Below are 20,183 nucleotides of genomic sequence, written 5' to 3' on the forward strand. Positions count from 1 at the left end.
CATCGCGGTACGCAATGGGTCTCTCTGATGACCTATCGCGTAGCACGATGGGTAGAAAAATCAGAATTTTCATTTTAACCCTCAAGTTTGGAATTTGGCAATTTCAGTCCCTAGACTTTGGAAAGTTGATACTTTGAACTCGAAATTTTCACGTTGTTACAAATAAGCTATGATCTATTTCTCTAGTTTTGGTAATTTTGAAATAACATTGTTAACACGATTGCTTAGATTATCATGCTAGTTAAAGAAATCATATATTAAAGGAATGTGTAATTATAACCTACCTAAATCAACAAATGGGAGGTTGTGTAACTAAACTGCAACCACCCGAAGTTGCTAGAATTGGTATTTGAAAAATCGAAGTCAATCTTAATCGCTATACTTTACTAAACTACTTGCCTACTTAAATTGAAATTCTCGTGGTAGACATGAAATTAAGCATGGGTTGACGTGAAAATATGCATGTTACTTTCTTTTATGTCACAATATATGTTCACTTATAAATGAGGGGCTATTCTATCATACATTATTAAAGCAAGTTTATCATGTCTACTTTATAATTATCAATGAAGAATTGAGTGGATTCTTGATCTTAGATGGTAACCTTCATATAATTGATCTATTCATTTAGAATTTCTCTTCTTGTTCACCTATTATAAATATATATCTGTGTGTGTGTGTGTGTTATTATATGAAAGTTTAAAAATCAACCCCAAAATGATTATTTTCTTCGATTAAGTTAAAACGAAGATTTATTATTAGAAATATTTGTGTCCACGGATCGATACTTGGTTCTTATCAATACTATTTTACATATACGATAGGTACACGTGCCTATTTTGTGTGCGTTTAGTCTTAGTAGAAATCACTTTTATAATTTAAAACACGATCTTGTGCGAAAGTTAAATCCAACTTTTAACCACACCACACGCACGCACCATCAAAGGCCGAGTAAAAGCTTGCATTAAGAATGAGCCTAACAGTTATGAGTGTTGAACAAGGCGAAACCAGATTTAGCTCATAAGTTATTTAGTTCATTTATTATATAAAGAGATCATTGTGATGAATAGGGACACATCAATTTTACACACAACACTTTCATGGCCTATATTCAAGCTTCGAGTTGTAACATATTTCTCGTTTAATATATTTTTGAGGAAGCAGGAGATTTTGTGCCGGAGATCCTGATGGGGTCAAGGGCTTTCTTCGTACATATCGTGTCGTTTACTTGCTTTGATTTACATTTCATCACACATATTTAAGAACACTCTACCTCACATTCTTAGTTTGATCACAAAACTATTTTTGTAATTTTTGACCAAAATAGAAATCTAATACCATCTTATTCACATCAATCTTATATCAATTTTTCTGAAATCATCCGTAAACTATTGAAATGTCGATCTTTCGTATCATTAGCCACCTCTTGACTTTTTTTTAAACTAAAACATTTGAAATAAATAAAAACTACATTTTACCAACAAGACTAAAATATACTTAATTAATAAAACACTTGATAAAAATTTCACCATTGAAAAAAAAAAGACCCCCTAAGCCTAAGGACTTCTAGTTTTTTATAGTATTGCCTTCAGTCACGATCCAATTATATTTTTAAAGAAAGAATGGTCAGGTGAAGAAGACTGGTTAGAAACTTGTGTGAAAATAGCTAATGTGTTGAAGTATTTATAGGTTAAAATTTAAACATAATAATATATTTTTATTATAATAGCCATTGAGTAAGAACTTTGTCTTTTCTTTTTTTAAACTATAGTTTGGTTATCATTTCCCTCCTACACTCATCTAGTCATCTTATACCATACCGTGTAAGAGTGGGACGATGTTCTATAATGATACTTCAATGTCACATGAGACATTACTTCTCATCCAGTACCATTCACATCACCTCTATGAATATGATATACCATAAATAACAATTTACACGCTTTAGTTAGTTAAAAAAATAAATATTTATATTATAGTCGATAAAAAGGTCACCATCATCACTTTTCATGAGTTATTAGTTTATTTGCATTGTCCGTCAATAAATTATTATCTTTATTCGCATATTCCAACTTGAAAAGCTTGGCAAGTTAAACCCATTCTATCTGCTGTATATGTGTTATTTTTTTTTCTTTTCTACTTGTCTAATGACAAAAGCAAAATCTCTAAAACACCTAAAGGTCATGGGTTCAAGTCCTAAAAAATAAAAAAATTGTCGTACAATTTTTTTTATATTTATATAGTTTTTAAGTAAACATTATTCAATCTAGTTTAGTAAAAGTAATTGGTAACTAGCAACCATCTATCATATTTATAATTAAATTCTTTTAAAAACATGAAAAATAATTTAGAGTATTTGAGATAGTGCTGCTAGTGATAAAAGAGGTTCATGGTAGTGAGGAGCACCCCTTCCAGGCTCCCACTCTTAGGGCTCAGGCTATGGGTATACCTCTCAATCTTCGGTACCCTCAGTATTGAATCGGTACCAAAGTTTTGAGTTGTGGTCTCGATACGGTTCAATTTTGTTGAAAACTTTACTCTTCTGATTATCTTGAACTATGTTATAAACCATCATTCACTGAAGGGTAGTTTATAATATAGTTCAAGATAATCGTAGTAAAGTTGTTAGGATTCTCAAAGGTCATGAAGGTCATAATAGCTATTCCAATCTACAATATGCTATTCTTCCTGTCTCAAAACAAACATCATCTCATCTAGCATATGTGCATGTTAAGTTCACTACAAAAAAATCTGAATTCTTGTTAGTTGGTGAGTAGGATCTTGAAATGTTACAAATGCAGAAGAGTTAAGTTTTCAACAAAAGTTTGAAAAAATTAGTATCAACCTTTAATATTATGTGAAATTGGTTGCTCAAATTCTTTTTAGCTCTTAAATATGGTCTTGCAAATACGTTAGTTTTATATGCAAATTAAACAAGATGAAAACTCACTTCTACCTCTAAGCTAAATCATAAAGAGAAAAATAGAAGCGTAGTTAGAGCATTCTCAATTAGGGATGACCAAAATCAGGACCGGTACCGATTGGTACCGGTACCGAATCGGTACCAAAGTTTTAAGTTTCGGGATCGGTACGGTACCGGTATTTCCCGATTTTTTATCTCCGGTACCGGTATAATCCCGGTACCGTACCGGTACCGAACCGAATATTTCGGTACCGGGACCGTTACCGAGAATTAGGGATTTTCAGGATAGGTACCGGTCCGGTACCATGCTCATCCCTATTCTCAATCTATCCTTCATTTTCAAATCTGAATTCGCATTAAAAATCACTATGTTTTTTTTTTTCTTATTTCCAATTATTAAATAATAATTTATATATCATTATAATTACATTTTCTTTTTCCTCCAGTCACACACTTTCAAAAAAATTTTAAAATTAAAAAAGTAAACAACGTTTCCCCAAATTTTATTAGTTACACCATAAAAAATAGAAAAACACACTCACATACTATGAAAAATGCTTTGTGAATACTTAGTTTAAAAGATGATAAAGTTTCCAAATTTGAAAAATGCATTGCTTCAACTGTTTTTATAACATATTCTTTTTAAAGCCACGAGCACACAAAGTTAATGCAAGCTACGTTTTTATCTAATCCTACTCGTTAGCATACTCACATGATCCCATTAGTTTTCTTATTACGAGTATTAGGCTAAGGGTAATGAGGCGTCATTCAAGGGGCGCGATCTAGGTGGCAGCCGCGCACACCACTACCACCCTCATGTGAGCGGGGGCGCGAAGGCGGGGGCGAGCCGGACCGCGGGGGAGAATATGACCATTAGGTGTGGGGTTTTGTGCAATATGACAGTCGGGTGTGTTAAAATTTTTTTTTTACCTATAAATAACAATCCACCACTCCATTTTAATTAAAACTCACCCTATTCATAAATTGGATATGGCTCAATGGTAGAGCACTCACTTTACTAGTGAGAAATAGGGGGTTCAAATCTCACTATCATCAATTTATATAAGAGATATGAGGGATGACTTGCCAGTGTTCGAGTCCTGATCTTACTCGGTTTTACCGGCTCCTCGTTGTCATGTCGTTTGGTGGGCGTGGGGGTCGGGTTTTATCCGGCGAATCCCTCAATAGGTGGACCGCTAGGTTCTCCATCCATCCGGACTCATGGCCGGCTCGGGCTACCTTTAGTCAATGGGGGTCGCGTACGGAGTACCCGACGTTACTTAGTTGGTCGCTCAAAAAAAAAAACTCAACCCATTACAAAAAGCACACTTTCTCTCTATTAAAACTATATTACTCTCCATTTTTATTAATGACATCGTCTTCGTCTTCCAATTCTTCCGAAGAAGACGAACTCATTTGTCAAGCGGTTCAAACGACGATAAATGTTTTAAATTATTATTAATGTAATATAATGAACTTTATTAGAAAAGTGGTATTTAAAAAAAAAGTAAAAAACTGGAACAAGCCCCGGATCACCTGAACCACTACACCCTCTAGGACTTGATCATGTGCCACGCCAACGTCCACGTGTCATAAATATATTGAATCACTTGGGGGATCAAGCCCCACTACCCGTAGCATTAAGAAAACATGAAATGGAAAAAATAGAAAAAACCTTTGTCAAAACTGTTTTTTTCGTGATATAATTAAGAAAATCTTTTTTATCTTGATCGTAAAATTAAAATGAAACTCATTTTCATCCAACATACCAACCACAAATGATGATGAATCATGCATGCTATTGATTCAGATCAATCCAAGTATATCCGCTAACAAATCGATAGTCAATAAACCGTTCCAATGTACATTTGCAAGGCAACAAAGAAAACCGCAAAATAAAGAGAACAAATTCAGTTTCAACAAACCGAAACTGTACAGTATATCAACACATGTATATCTGCTAAAAACGGATCGGCTTTTGACATGATAAATTATATCTACATTCATCATCCTCATGTCCCTGTTAACCAAAACCAAAACCTTCATTGGCTTCATGAATTGCAAGCAACAGTCTCTCCTCCAAATGCTCCTTTGAAGGGTATTCTGGTAAATCCAACTGATTGAAACTGCATCCACCAACCCATCAAATTATGATACTTTTACCCAACAAAAAATCATAAAATAGAGTATACCCATTTCTAAGTTTATGACATTTATACCCTTCCCTTAAAAAACTTAAAATAGAATATCAAAGTTTGGAGTGTAACGCTAAATATGAATTAATGAATTATTAAGCAATTATATTTAGCAGTGTAAATGAACCAAACCGCTCGTGAGCTACTCGAAACGAGCTCGCAAAAAGTTCAAGCTTGGGCTCGAGCCTCTATAAGACCTCTTTTAAAAAACCCAGCCCCGAGCTCAAGCTTTCACTTATTGAGCTCAATAACAAGGTTTTCTTGTTCGTGTTCGTTTGTTAAAAAACGAACATAAACAGGATACCCATCGAACGGTTCACTGAATGTTCGGTTCGTTTACAGGCCTACAAGTGAGCCTATTATTTATATAACACTTTTATTTAATATAAAAAACAAGCTTCACTCATTCTGTTTATAATCATTTGATCCACCAACAAATCTAACTAATAATTTAATTTACCATGTGTGAGCTGAGGGCAAATGGTCGGGTCTTCCATATGCTTTGTGAATCTGAAACTTTTGAGATCCAGAAATACCTTGCAAGGCACTAAATCCTTCTAATGGAACCTGCAAATAAACATTCACGATCATTATTATGAGTTATATACTTAGCCAACTCTTGACCCCGAATCAATTGACCTAGAAAAGTCAACATCAAACAAGATCTTCTACCTTTGAGGTACCAGTCACAAATTGCAACAGCCGAGCCTTATCTTCTTTGCTGAAGCTTTGAGCAACTTCCCAAAACCACTGGATAATAGGAGATGCGGCACTATAACCAGAATACTCTGTATTCGCCTTCAAGTCATCCACTAAAAAGAAAATAAACATACAAATTATTTATAAAGAAAGAAATAGAATTAGTGTTAGAATGATAATAAATAAGAAGATATAAAAGAAACTCACAGTCGATATCAGGAAGTCCACTTATCAAGAGTTCTAATTCCTTATCGTGAAAGATGCTTATCAAATCCCGAGAAATCAATTCGTTAAACCCTTCCAAGAACGAGTTTATTTGTGGACGTATAGCAGTGGTTAACCGATGCTCGGCGATTAAATCGACGTATTTATGTTTGTTTTCTTCTGTCACTCTAATGTTTCTTCCACCCGGGATCAGTTCATAGTCGGTAACCTGGTTTGCCAAAACCACAATGACCATAAATAATTAATTATTCTCACAAGTATATAATATCTAAATTTGGAATTATGTAAAGCTTTACCTCTGATTTTTCGCATAATATCATCTTCTCTTCATCAGCATCAATACTGAATGTTAGATCTAGAACATCGCTGATATCATTCTACACACAAAAAATCAATTAGCACAAAAATTATTATATAAACCAACAAAAAATCATTAAAATTAATAAAAAAATAATGTTGCACACACCTCAAGCATCCACTTCAAGTTCTTGAAGTAAGCTGGATCAATAGCTTCAATATCATGATATGTCACTTTCGCACCAAGAATGTGCTTGTAAAACGATCTTGTGAAATGAACATCAAGCAACTGACCATCAAATAGAGCTTTCCCAACCTACAATAAAAGATTTCAGAACCCTTCGTGAATAAATATAAAATTTTCAAAATTGACCCTGCAAAAGTATAAAGGGAACTTACAACTCTGCCAACAAACTTGAAGTAAGAAAGGTGTTCAGTCTGATAAACAGAATTAGGGTTTGGCTGAAACGTTGCATCATTGCCAACCGTTGTAAAAAGCAAAGCTCCCTTATCAAAAATAACCCTTGATAACAACTGATACCATTCTCTTGTAAGTCCACCAGCATCAATACCTTCTTCCCCTTGGAAGTGAACAGTCAGCCTTCCCTTCAAATCTTGAGTTGACCTCATCCTCAACTGATTATATGAATCTTCAAGTATGTAAGCTCGTCTTACAGAGATCCTTAGAGGACTATGATGATGATGATCATGTTGATGCTTGATTTTAGATCTAAAATGAGCCCGTTTGTTGTCAAAATCAATAAAACGCGGGACCTTAAGCATAAGCGAGAACGACTTTTCAAGCAATCCAGGGTTTTGTCTTATAAACGCATTCAAAAGTTTCCTATGCTTCTCAGAAAACTTCAAAAACACAACATGTTTTTCATCTACTTTACCTGACGGTAAAGAAGTGGTCGGTTCATCAATATTGGCACCAAAATCTTGGGTCCCACCTGGATTCCCGGGATGCAATTTTTCACACATGACGAAGAAAGATTCTATATACGGCAAGATGTTTTGAGTGCCAGCTGGCAATGGTGGCATTGCACCAGAAGGTCTTGATGAATCGGATACGTCGGATGACGAGTCTGAATAGATCTCAATTTTGCTTATGCACGTGCTTAACTCGGTCCACAACGGTTCTAAAGCCAAATTGATTTCACCCACGAGAGAAAGTGTAGCAGCTTGATCTGATTCAGTAAGCGTTTGATCTTTTTCTTGATTAAGTGACCCAACAAGTGAGCTCAGTGCCTGTATAACCCTTAAGATTGCTGCACCATCCGAAGCAGTAGTAGTAATAAGTGCCTTTTCAATTTCACCAAAACGGTGCAGTTCATCCATGGCTGCTGTTGTAAGGTTCTTCATAGCGCCAGCTAGCTCAGTTATGAACAGATGGCAGTGACGTGGCGCCCATGTCACCAGCTTTTTCAATACCTCCGCCACAAGTGCATATGCATTATCCGACAAACTAAAAACAAATTATCAATAAATTACATTAGCACAACACAAATAAAAAAAATCAAAAGTTGAATGAAATAAAAACGATACCATTCACGTGCAAGCAGTGAGCAGAGAAGACGAAGTTCTGCTTGTGGCAAGTTTAGCAGAATGGTGTTAGAATCGTCTTCTGTAATACCACCAGAAGATGAAGGCTTAGAGGCAATCGCAGCTTTGGATGATTTGGCACCATCATCAGCATCTAAAGCAGGCGTCTGACCAGATGGTTCTTCAGTAACAGATACACCACGAACAACCGGAGCTTGCTTGCTTTCAGCATTATCAATGATGACATCTAACAAGTTCAGTAACTGAGAAAACACAGGATAAAACAGTGATCAATGTTATAATATTGAACATTTTATTTACAAATATGATTATTTTTCAAAAGATACCTGCTCAAGATGTGCAATACTCCTCAAATAAAGTGGTTGATTCAAGAGACTTAGCAGCATTGTTATGGCTAATAAATCACCCTCTTGTTGGTTTTCTTTTTGATTTTCTTCAACAACCACGATAGCTTTTCCCCGAGACTTATCAAGATTCTCACACTCCAATGGAGGGAATCTGAACTGAAGCAATAGTTTTGCAACAAATGAATGATTTCTGGCCAAATATGTCAATGTTTCTAAAACACGCCGTGATACCAATGGAGGTACGCCTAAAAAGGGTAAAAATATGATTTTAGCATCAAAAAGAAAAATGGTGTGCAGACCTAGACAGTTGACATTATTGATAAGATTGTTACCATCAAAGCACTGAGGACGAGAATACATAACATGACTCTGGCATGCATAAAGTCTATATGATGGCTCGGAAGTATTCAAGTTATTTCCAGGCTTTCTTATGTCAAGCATCAATAAATCCATCAAAATTTTGACTACAAAAGAACGGGTTTCAACGTGAGCACATAAATTTAACAGCAGTCTCTGGAGTTGCGGTTTGTATAGTGGCTGCAGAATGCAAAAGAACATACTGATAAGAACATGAAAAATGCAACATTTATAACTGCAATTTTGGTAGTTCTATGCATATAAACATACTTTGGATGACTTTTGACCTGTTTGACCAAATCCATTTTAATAAACATTTTACTTTACCCGTAATAGATTAAAAAAGAATCCAAATCAACCAGTGTGAGAAATTATGACCTGAACAACACGAAGCAAGCGAATCATGGCTTTAAGATCTTGCGTGTCAACTAAAGGAGCCCCATCAGTTTCAACAGGCTTACTTCCAGTTGACCTACGACCAACAATTCCACCACTGCCAGATCCGACTCCGTCGCCTCTTCTAGAAGATTCACCCCGTCTGCTTCTTGGTAGCATACCAAAAGGTGTCCGATTGTACCGGCGAGCAAATCTCTCTCTCAACATGTTCGCCTCAGCAACAAGAGCAGGTGTAAGATTAGCAAGAACTGCATCAGATGATGTTAAAAGAACCTGAAAGTAAAAAAATATCAGCAAAGACGACGATTATTTTTCTTCAACTAAAATTATATTTTTTTAAAGTTACCTCTTCTCTTAGCTCTGATGGGAATGTAGCAATTATTGATACAGTATCCATCTCTACAGGTTGACCTTCAAGTTCCTGTGAGCGGTGGGCCCCTTGCGCTTGTTGCTGTGCTAAAACTTCTGCACGGATGTCTGGAGGAAGTGCTGCAAGGAATTCAGGGTCTATGTCACCGTCATTTTGTGGTTCAGTATTTGAAGGCTGAGCCACTTGACCCTGTCGACCTGAAAGTACCTCGGCTCGTAACTCCTCAGGTAGTGCATCCAGAAACGCAGGGTCAATTGGTGCAGAACCAGAGCCAGAACCGGAACCAGAACCACCATCACGTTGTGCATCCTGTGCTGGATCACTCTGGTCGGTTTCTTGACTAGGGTTTTCAGAAACCTCGGTTACACTATGAAGAGATGCATCTCTAACAGTTACTGATGTCGGATTGAGTGGTACATTTACATTAATTCTCCTGGGACCTTCATCATGACCATCAGCACTTCCAATTTCAACATCTAGACTTCTAAGACTTTCTCCTAATGTGGCCCCACTTTCACTACTTTCTTGGCTCACAGCTTCAACGTCACGAGAAGCACTATCATTTTGGTCAAACTGCATATCAACCGATTGATTTTGACCAACAGGCTGACACACATATACCGTTGGTGTGCTTACTGTATCACGAGAGCCAACTTGATCACCGTTACCATCGTTGCCAACAGTGGTTTCAGGTACCATACCAGCCGATTCTTGGGATTGATCAGACTCGTTTTTGGTTTGACCCTCGACCGTTTTGTCTTGATCAGAAACCTTTTCTGGAGTCGGGCGCCTTAGATGAGAAACCAACAACTCTTCAAGGCCTAAAGGAATGCTAGATGCATTAGATCCAACACTTGGTTGGTCGTCTGTCCACATACTAAGACGGTTTCCATGCTGCCCATGGCGACCACTCCTCAATGACCGGAAAATTGAATCCAATCGAGAAGAGGATGACTCCAAATTTCTTTCAAGGGGCTCACGTGCATTATCTGAGTGGACAACATAACACAAAAGTCAATAACTAAAACAAAAAAAAATAACTAAAAAGAACAGAGACTGTTAATATAATAAGAAATACCTGTTTGCCGGGAAGATACTGTACGTGAGGAAGAAGGTTCCATTAAAAGTGGATGCTGAAATGAAACAGAGCCATCACCAGATCTCCCCAAAAGATTATAAATAGATGTGGTTCGACCTTGACGCCTAGAACCAAAAACTTCAACGGGCATTACATGTAATGTATTATTGTTAAAGCTATGTTCTCTACCAAATACCTCGATATGATCCAAAACATTTATCCCATTCATTCCCTCGCCCAATCTTAACAGAACTCCACCATCATCATCCTCATCATCTTCATCCTCTTCCTCAATCATATCTTCATCAAACTCATCTTCAATCTCATGGTCATCTTGATCAGTGTCGGGATGAGGCAAATGATGATGAACTTCATCTTCTTCCAAATCATTTTGTCCATCATCATCATCATCGTCATCATCATCTCCATCCTCGTCTTCATTAACTTCATCCCCATCTCCAGACATATCCTCGTCATCTTCATCAAGGCTTTCACGGATATCTGGTTGGATTTCAAATCTTATTCCAACAGAACCAAGGCCATTTTCAAGACCCCGTTCCTCAGAAGTATCGTGCATGTAATCGTCTTCACTCGGGGGAGCAAAACCTCCGTCAATATCCTGACCATGTTCCATGTCATCAGTAACCGCCTCAGATCCACCGTATGTTTGAACTGCACTAAAAGACTCAATAACTTCCGTAGGTGCAGAGCTTGCATTAGGTAAAGACGCAGTTTCAGTTGACTGAGGTATATCCACATCACCAGCATTCTCGGTTTGGCCTTGTGGACCATAATCATTAGCTTTCGCTGGGTTATCTTTAGCAGTGTTAGCTTCAGCAGCATGAACATGCTCTTTAGTAATCAACTCCAAAACCTTTACAAGCCCTGGTACAACCTTTATTGACTCAGCATGATCCAAATCCAACATTTGTAAGGTTCGTGTAAATGATCTCACTAACCCAACATCTATAAATGTAACCGAAACTTCTCCAGAAACTGAAGAACCTGTAGGTGAACGGGCTGCCAGCACATCTCCAAGTAAATCAACAAAAGCTTGAATATCATTTCCAGGTGGCCGATAAACTTTACAATTATCAATAAATTCAGTGAAAGCATTATTAATTTCTACAAATATTCTCCTTCTTGCTTCTGTAGAACGCACACAAGAAGCAACCAAGAACTGGCTAGCCCTGCTTGCTAATTTGTGTCTCCAGTCAGCATCTTTCTTTTCCCGTTTGGTATTTCTTGAATGGGGAAGAAATTTACAAAGAATGTGATGAAATATTCCACCATTATTGCTGCTGTTTAGTTCAGCGTCTTTCCTTAACAGAACATGAACAGATGGACTATACATCATGAGAATCTCCTTTAAAAGCTTCAAAATAAACACAACTTTGGCCAGTGATGCAGAAGATTCTTGACCATTATCTTCATTCTCTTCAGATCCTGAAGCAATAGCCTTTCCTTTAACCTTATTTGAAGCAACATCAATTTCCATATCTGTTACAGAAGAGCTCTCTGCCGCCACTTCTGAAGGAGGTATATATGAAATTATTGACTCCAAAAGCAGCTCGATTACAGTTGTAAAACTCTGAGGCGGCTTACGATGAGCTTTTACATTCTTGTTATTTACCTCAGGAATTTTGATACTGCCATCAGTTGTAGTATGTGGTTTGACATTTTCCTTGCCATTTTCTTTGGATTTATCCTTTTCACGATCTTTTAGCAAGACAACATATGGTCGTTCACCAATCATTTCAATTTGACACACAGCTCGTGCCGCCCGCATAAAGATCACGGGATCCCGTGAAATTACAGAAGTCAAATTCAACAAAAAGTTACGGGGTGTAAACCTTCCGTTAGACTGTCGATTGGCAGCTGTCACAATATTATGTTTGATTTCACTTTCCATTGCTTGTTGAAGCGTCTGGGGATCTTCTAGAATGTGACGAATAATAGTAGCTGCAACATTATCAAATCCAACAAAGAGACTGCTTGTAGGCAAAGATAGCAGTAAAGGCAAACCACCAGCTTCTAGAAAACTAACAGCAACAGAATGCGTTCTTGTAAGGGTAGAACATAACTGTAAAACAGCATGGATCGTTTCAGCAGGGAGTTGTTTAGTTAAATACCCACAAGATATCTCAACAAATCTCTTTTGTTCCTCAACATCAATATGCTTTGATGATAACCTGGAATTAATCTGTGACTTGTTTTGCTTTTCATCATCTATCACTATAGAGTTCTGGTTACCAACATCGTCTTTCTTTAACAACTCAGAAATATCAGCATTCAAGTTCTGGTCAACCTGAGAAAGCCGGTCAACAGCAAGAAAAGCTGCTGTCACCCATTTTGGAACAACCAGTGCTTCATTATCATGTGAACAAGAACTCCAGTCTGATAGAAGATCGGCTGCAACTTTAACCAGACCACCTTTGGAAGCAATTTCTCGTGCATCTTTATCCTCATTAAGAATCAAAGCAAGAACATGAAATAAAGACGATAGCATGTTATTCTTTCCACCATCAGCATTAGAACTGCAAAGCTTCACTTGTTCTAGAATAAATGATATAACATTTGACCTGTATTGACCTTCATCTTGAGAACATATCATTGTAAGAAGATCGCGGACTGGGAAGGCTAAAGAATCTTTCATTTCTAGAAGCTTTTTACATGTAGACAACAAGTCATCAACAGGTGGTAGTTGCACAGTTTCCTCTTCAATCTGTTGACTATTTTCAGTTGTACCAGTATCATCCTTTGACTCGGTTCCAGAATTCCCAAGAGACATAGCAAGTGCTCGAGCAAGTTCATCATCTTCTGGAACTTCCTCTGGATGTGAAAACAGCCACTCCATTGCCAGCTCAACACTGTTGGATCCCACTTGTCTTAACGCCTCTTCAGCTCGAGCTCTTGAAAACCCCATCTCAACAATTGTGGATATGGTCGTTTCATTTGGTGGGGGGCCCGCAGGACGTGACCCCGCATTGCCTACACTTCTCACTTCAACCCCAGAAAAGATATGCCGAATAATCGATATAACAGTAGCAATAAACTCATCACTACAATTGGTAAACTGTGGGTGTGTCCATACCGGGAGCACGGTTTTCAAAATCATAGACTGAAGAACTTTCACGAAAACCTCGGCATCACGTGGAAATGCCACGTCACCAGTTACAAGTGGTTGTGTAAGGAATTGTTTGGTAAATGGTGATAATATAAATGATGATGTCACCAAATGATCCATAAGTTTACCATAACTGGCTAACGGGCCATCTATCCATGACCGAACCGTTTCTTCTGAATCAGGCTTTGAAGCTCCTTCATCAGTCTCCATTGGAGACGCGGGGCTCCAGTTGACTGTAAATAGCAGCTCACTGGTAGCTTCAAAAGTGGTCAAAACCGACTGAATGACACCACGGCCATATAAACAATTTAACAGGACCGGGTTGCAGGTGTCAGGCTTTTCAAGTAAAATTCCATCAATGAAATCTACAACTTTACCCAGATAACGACATTTGGGAGACCATGATGCTGCTGATCCAGAAGGCTTTACATGACCTTCAAAGTTCATATGATCCAATGTTATAGAAGCAAATGTAGACGCCACTGATTTTGAAGCGGGGCTAACCGTTACCATTTCATCACGTCTTCTAGAAGGAAGCAACATTGCTTTGCCTAGCTCTTGAAACAAGTGTGTAATGTGCAAAGAGAGCGACTTCATCATATCACGACAAGAAGAATAATAAGACCTTTGCTTGTTGGCTTCCTGTGAACCACCACCACCGCTGGCAACATCTGCAGTACCGGATGGTAGTGATTGGTAGCCGCCACTGCCTCCGAGATGTTGTGGAAGACCAGAGGCATTAGTGAGATCACGATACAGAGTAATCAGATCAAAAAATTGGGATTCAAAACTCCATCCTGACATTCTTCTTCTCATTAACGGATCAAGAAACTGCCTAAAAGAATTAAATCTCTGCTCCTCGGATTCCGAGGTAGTAGATTCTGATTGGCGGGACCCATGAGCAGAACCGGAACCATCATTGTCATCTTCGGTTTCAAACTTAACATCTTCAAGTAAAGCAATCTGCCACAAGATCTCACGGTGGGTCCGGCCAATATCTTCCAAAACATCCTTGCTATCATTCCCAAATTCTTGAAGCAATGCAGTGACCCATCTGTTGTCTTTAGAAGCAGCTAGAAACAAAAGAAATTCAACAAGAAAAAGTGAAGAAAAAACTCCTGCATCTGGAGTAGCTTTCGGGTCCAACAGAAATGACCCTGAAAGAGCACTGAACCCAGTCAAAGTTGACTTTAGATAACCCCGAAGAGCTGAACAAAAAGCACGTGCTAAAGGAGCCGAATGGTGCTGGGTAAAGCTCTTGAAAACCATTGTGCTATGCAAAGCAATTGACATCCCTTCTGATGATTGAGTTATACTCGGTCTCAATAAAAGCTTCAACAGCGCGTCAATTCCTGCTTTTTCAACAAACAATCGACACGTTTCTGCATTTTCCATTGTTCGGTGTACTAAAACCATCACATGGAAAATGCATAACTGAATAAACTGTTCATCACCAACTCCTTCAGACTCTGAGTCTGTAGCAGTAGCACCGACTAGACACGAGCCCACATTTTCTTTATCTTCAGTATCCATATCCATAACACTGCTCTCGTTAACTTTTACCGACTTCCCCTTACTGTCCTCTATTGAAGCAATTTTGTTAACAATCTCAACAATCATATCCACACCAGTACCTCTTAATGAAGTTACATGACGCAAAAGCTCCTCAACAGCATTTGCTAAAGGCACAATCCCATCATTCATTGCAAGCACGTACTTCTTATCAGTAAAAATATCCACCAGAAACCTTAACGCTGAGCTGTCTTTAACTGATTCCAATCCCTTTGTGTTGAGACAAATAGCCCCAATACCATTAGGAACGCATGTAAGAGCTTTTGAAGAAGAAAGAATTCCAGCTTTTATTGACTGTAAAAAAGCATCAGGAAGACCTAAATCATCCAATGAAGCATAACAAGTGGGGTCTTTATGAATCATATCACTCATAACAGTAACAGCTGCCGAATATATATCTCCACCAAATTTAATCACGTTTCCAAAGATCATTGACAGAGTGGCGGGTAGGGAAACATCATGAGCCCCTTGAGCCCGTGTTGAATTTCCTGGAGCATACGTAGCAGAACCGAGTGCCTTCAACAAAACCCTAATGAGCCGTTTTTGTGAATACAGCCGATCAATATTAGGGTTAGAACTTGAGTATGAGCTCTCCCCAATGCTCATTGAATTTGCATCTCCTGTTTCAGAATCAATCACCCTGTCTACTTCTATCTGCAATCTGTTAGTTAAAAGCTCGACCCCGCCCAAATCTTTAAACAGAGTAACAGCTGAATTGCTGTAATCCATCAGCTTTTGCAGAGTCTTAACAGCTAAACAAACAAGATGCATGTGTGAAAGATCAGAATCTTCTAAAAGGGGTAAGAAAGTCGGAACCATCCCCGATCCCCGTATAACACTCCCAGAACTTGATGTAGATATCACATGAAGCAAATAGAACTGAAGAAGTGCTTCAACAAATGCAATAGATGATGGATCACTGGAGTTCTTTAAAGACGAAATCGCCCTTTGCAGCACATTAAGAAGAATCATGCGATTTCCGCCAGCAAAACTGATGCTGGACCCACTTAGAATCCGTGCCCGTTCATGAGATGATGAATATGCAGCTAGTTGAGATCCAAGTGCAGTCATTGCAAGTGTGCGAATTGTTCCAGGTACCGTTTCTTCAGATTTCACTAACCTGATTAGCTCATTTGTATATTCAGGCTCATTTGCAAAGAAAGATACAAGTTCATCATGAGAGTCACTTGATTGAACAAGGACAATAAAAGCAAGTAGGCAAATCTTGCTGTACAGCCTGCAAATTCTTGAAGAACGAAAGGCGTGTGCATATCTAATTCTTGTCAGCAATGAAAACCGATGTTCAGGAGGAACATTATACTGCTCAATCAACAGTTTCATTAAGGATAAATCATCCTCCTTACGCAAATGAAGATCAGGAATGTGAATAACACTTGTGTTGGTAGTTGTGCTCGAAGAACTTGTACCATGCAACTCGAAATAGAGTGTAGAACCTACACGGTTTTGAGAGTTGTCACTTTCTGTTTGTAAATCAGATGGAAATAAACTTAGGGTTTCATCTTGGGATTTCTCATTTAACATGACACATGAATATAAGCCCAAACCCTCTTCTTTGCTTCCCCATCCTTGTGCTAGTGACAAAAGACAGCTGTTGATTGCACCACATCCTACAAGTTTCCCACTTGCATGAAGTTTTGAAGGGTTTATTTTTACTAACGCTGAAAGCGTCTCCAAAGTTGCAATGAGAATCTCAGGATCTGTTGACGCAAGCAAAAGCTTGAAATGCTGTAGAAAAAAAAATCAAACTTCAGAAACAAATGTAGAAAAGAATAAAAGTTGGATATGAAACTTTGTTAAAATATTGTTTTCACCATACCTCTAAACCATCAAAGGAACTTTTTTTGTGGCAATTCTCTAAAATGATTTGCATCACACGCAGGATCTGGAGAACTGATTGTTTGGGAAAAAGAGTATCATCTTCTAAAGTATCAGCTAAAAGGAGATCCTTCCTGGTAGACAAGTAAGTCTTGAAGTATGTATCAAAATGCAGAAATAATGGCCTCCAATGATGAAAGTTTCCCTGAAACCAATGAACTTGGTGAGTAAATTGCAGGAAGTTTATTAAATCACAAGAAGGCACTGAAATATATAATCTTTATCACCTTGTTGTATTCCCAATGAAAACCTGAAAGAGGGATTGCTAAGTCTTGCAATGGACACTGAATCACCTTGTCAATGAATGCCTTCACTTTTGGGGGCTGCAATATAAAAGAATAATGTCAGCAAATCAGTAATAATTATTGATTCACAGCATATTAGAGGAACTGGAACAATATTTTCAAACCATAAACATCAAACGGTGATACAGTTATTCTTGTGAAATAAAAAGTACTCAAACTTTTTCTAGACCTTTCCTATCAGCAATTTTTAACTAGACTTGTAGTTTTTTCTTGTTAGTCATGGCACTAAACTATGCCAACCCTTAAATGTAATCTTTATCACTTAAAAATTTGTACAAGGTTAATTTTTTTTTACTGTGATGCAAACATAATTTGGTTTTGTGATGATAATATCAAAACGTTCTTGGGACTAGAAAATTGCATTGAAAATAAATTTAAAAAATTATAGCCTAGAATACTATGTGTTTGATTGTATGGTAAAGTTCTAAGTCTCTTATTATTGACAATCAATTTAAACAGTTGATCTAAGGGTTAACTGAACAAACTTACACCAAAAGATGCTAGAAATCTAGCATCCTACTGCTTGAGTGCTTGGTTTTAAAAAACCAAAAATTGATGGGATCGCAAAAGTATACATAAAAAAAATCAACTTTCCTTATCATTAAAGTACTAATGAGTTAACAAAACAGCATAAAGTTAACAAACTGGTTCTCTGAAAAGTAGCCCTAATCAAATATTTATTAATCAATATAATACACCACAAAAAAACTCAGAAAAACCTTTTAATGCTGTTAAACATCAAATAATATGACTTAACACCCACTGCAGTCACATGTTAAAAGATAATAATCTAAAACATCACAACTAGCACTCTCTCATTTGCAAAGCAAAAGGGCAACACATTCCCCTTATGTATCACACAACTTACTTCCCGAATTAAAACATGTAAAATATATATTCCAAAACTTCAAAAAAGAAAAAAAAAAGAATATTCCCAACAACATTTGCAAGAAAAGGCATATCCATTTTACATATTAAAAAATAACACAGTACCAAAATCAATTTATTAGCATTTAAATAAATGTAATTAAACACTAAAAACCAAAAAAAAATGTAGATCAAAGTAACACCTGAACCTATACTCAAAACATACACAATTAGGTTAATCATATCACAGAATTTACCCTAATTACACATCAGTTCAATTAATAACAATTAATCAACAGCAAACAAAACAATCCACTTGTAACCCTAGGTTCCATTATCAATAACCCTAATTAATTAATTAAACCACAGATAAAGACTTACAGTGTCTGAATCAAGTTTAACATTGGGACAGATATGCCCTTCGCCGGACAAAAGCTGCCTAAGCCTGGACGGCAAGCTCGATCTTAGCGTACGGGCCATGAGATATATCAAACTACTAGTCTACACTCCTTTATAATAACACTGCAAAAAAATAAAACAAATCAATCGGTCAAATTAAAATTAAAAGTAATCATCAATCGAATGAAATCAATTGAATTGGTGGAATCGTACGGTGAACGGAAGAAGAAGAGAGGATTGATTGATTAATAACATGAAAATCGAAGTGAATTTGAGAATTGATTGGGGTTTATGTTATATGTGTGTGTTGAAGAATGAGCCCTAAAAGCCCAAAGTGTGTGTTGGATTGATGAAGAAGGCTGCAGGCACAGGGTAGTGTTTTGGTGTTTGCACTCCGGTCCATAGGCTGGGTGGGTCTTTACATAGTTGGACGAGGGGGGAAGTTACATTCCTTACCCTCTACTTTTGGTTAAAAGTTAAACAAGATAACGGGATCTGGTTAGACGGAAATTATGTTGTGTCATGAATTGTCGTTTCTAGATTAATCGTAAAGACTCGGTTTTATGAACCGGACCAGTTTGTGGTATATGTGTTCGGTCACGGTCACTCTAGTCGTTGATTGGTTTATTGGGTTTCGGTCAGCTCTCATGACTTGTGGCCTTGTAATACTCGATGGGATAAAGCTTTTCCTCGAGCGTGTGAACTTCTATGGGTGTTGTCTATTATCAATAAGATATGTTATCTTCATACACAACTCTCATAGTGATCGTACAACCCTATACGAGTCGTATATGTAGGTCATGCATGACTAAAAAGTATACCAAGGGGACACACAAAGCTTTCTCGGTCTATGCGGTCGTATAGCCCTACATGAGCAGTATATGCGAAAAGTGGTGTGTGAAGATTTATGGTAGTGTATGAAGATCTTGTGCAGTCAAAAGTTAGTCCTTGTACAAATTGTTTGGTACGATTGTAAAGCAATTCGGTTTACAACACTTGAATTCCGATCTTAACATTTATAACAAGATTAATTGCCTCAATATGCTAACAACTACCATGGATTGAACAAGACTCTAATATGAACAAACTTAACAATCTAGTAACTTATGAGCACGCCTTCAAACACCACCACTCACTTAAAGTATGCTTGAAATTGAAGAGCAATAAGCTTTCTAGCTCAAATTGGTGAGCAGGTGATGGAGTATGGCCTAGAGATGTCGTGGTGCATGAACACACATCCAAATGCTGTTATTTATACACAAAACTAATGGATAATGATTTTATGAGGTTTGAACACGTGCATGACTTGTTCAAAGTTGCAAGTCTGACTTATGTGTGATATGAACCATATGGCATAATGATACCGCCCATACGATCATTAAGATACTAACAGTATTGGCGTCTTTCTTAAATGGCAATTTAAACATTTAACTTTGAACCTCGAAGAAATGATAATTTAGTCCATCAACTTCTAAGATACCCATGTCAAGCAAAGAGATCAAGTGAAGGTGCTAGCCAAAACTCATATAAAAACGAAACTACTAAAGGAAATGACTATTTTATA

At 37.5% G+C, this 20,183-nt stretch overlaps 1 protein-coding gene across 1 annotated transcript; it reads right to left on the minus strand.

The window, feature by feature from the left end:
• Window positions 1-4,744: 4,744 nt before the first annotated feature.
• On the minus strand, window positions 4,745-19,019 carry LOC143557697 (E3 ubiquitin-protein ligase UPL2-like). The gene is made up of 17 exons (XM_077046705.1): window positions 18,833-19,019; window positions 18,602-18,742; window positions 17,276-17,371; window positions 16,990-17,193; window positions 10,454-16,898; window positions 9,352-10,364; window positions 8,988-9,278; window positions 8,585-8,789; window positions 8,232-8,497; window positions 7,888-8,147; window positions 6,739-7,807; window positions 6,509-6,655; window positions 6,339-6,419; window positions 6,025-6,250; window positions 5,791-5,930; window positions 5,579-5,685; window positions 4,745-5,049 (listed from the first exon to the last, which is right to left on the minus strand). Exons 2-17 carry the CDS (start codon window positions 18,698-18,700, stop codon window positions 4,947-4,949), a joined length of 10,752 nt encoding a protein of 3,583 aa, XP_076902820.1. The 5' UTR covers window positions 18,701-18,742; window positions 18,833-19,019; the 3' UTR covers window positions 4,745-4,946.
• Window positions 19,020-20,183: the final 1,164 nt, after the last annotated feature.

The sequence above is a fragment of the Bidens hawaiensis genome, unplaced genomic scaffold, assembly GCF_021521415.1.
Source record: "Bidens hawaiensis isolate Kalapana, Puna unplaced genomic scaffold, B.hawaiensis_p1.1 tig00019083_1, whole genome shotgun sequence".
In the NCBI taxonomy this organism is placed as follows: Eukaryota; Viridiplantae; Streptophyta; class Magnoliopsida; order Asterales; family Asteraceae; genus Bidens; species Bidens hawaiensis.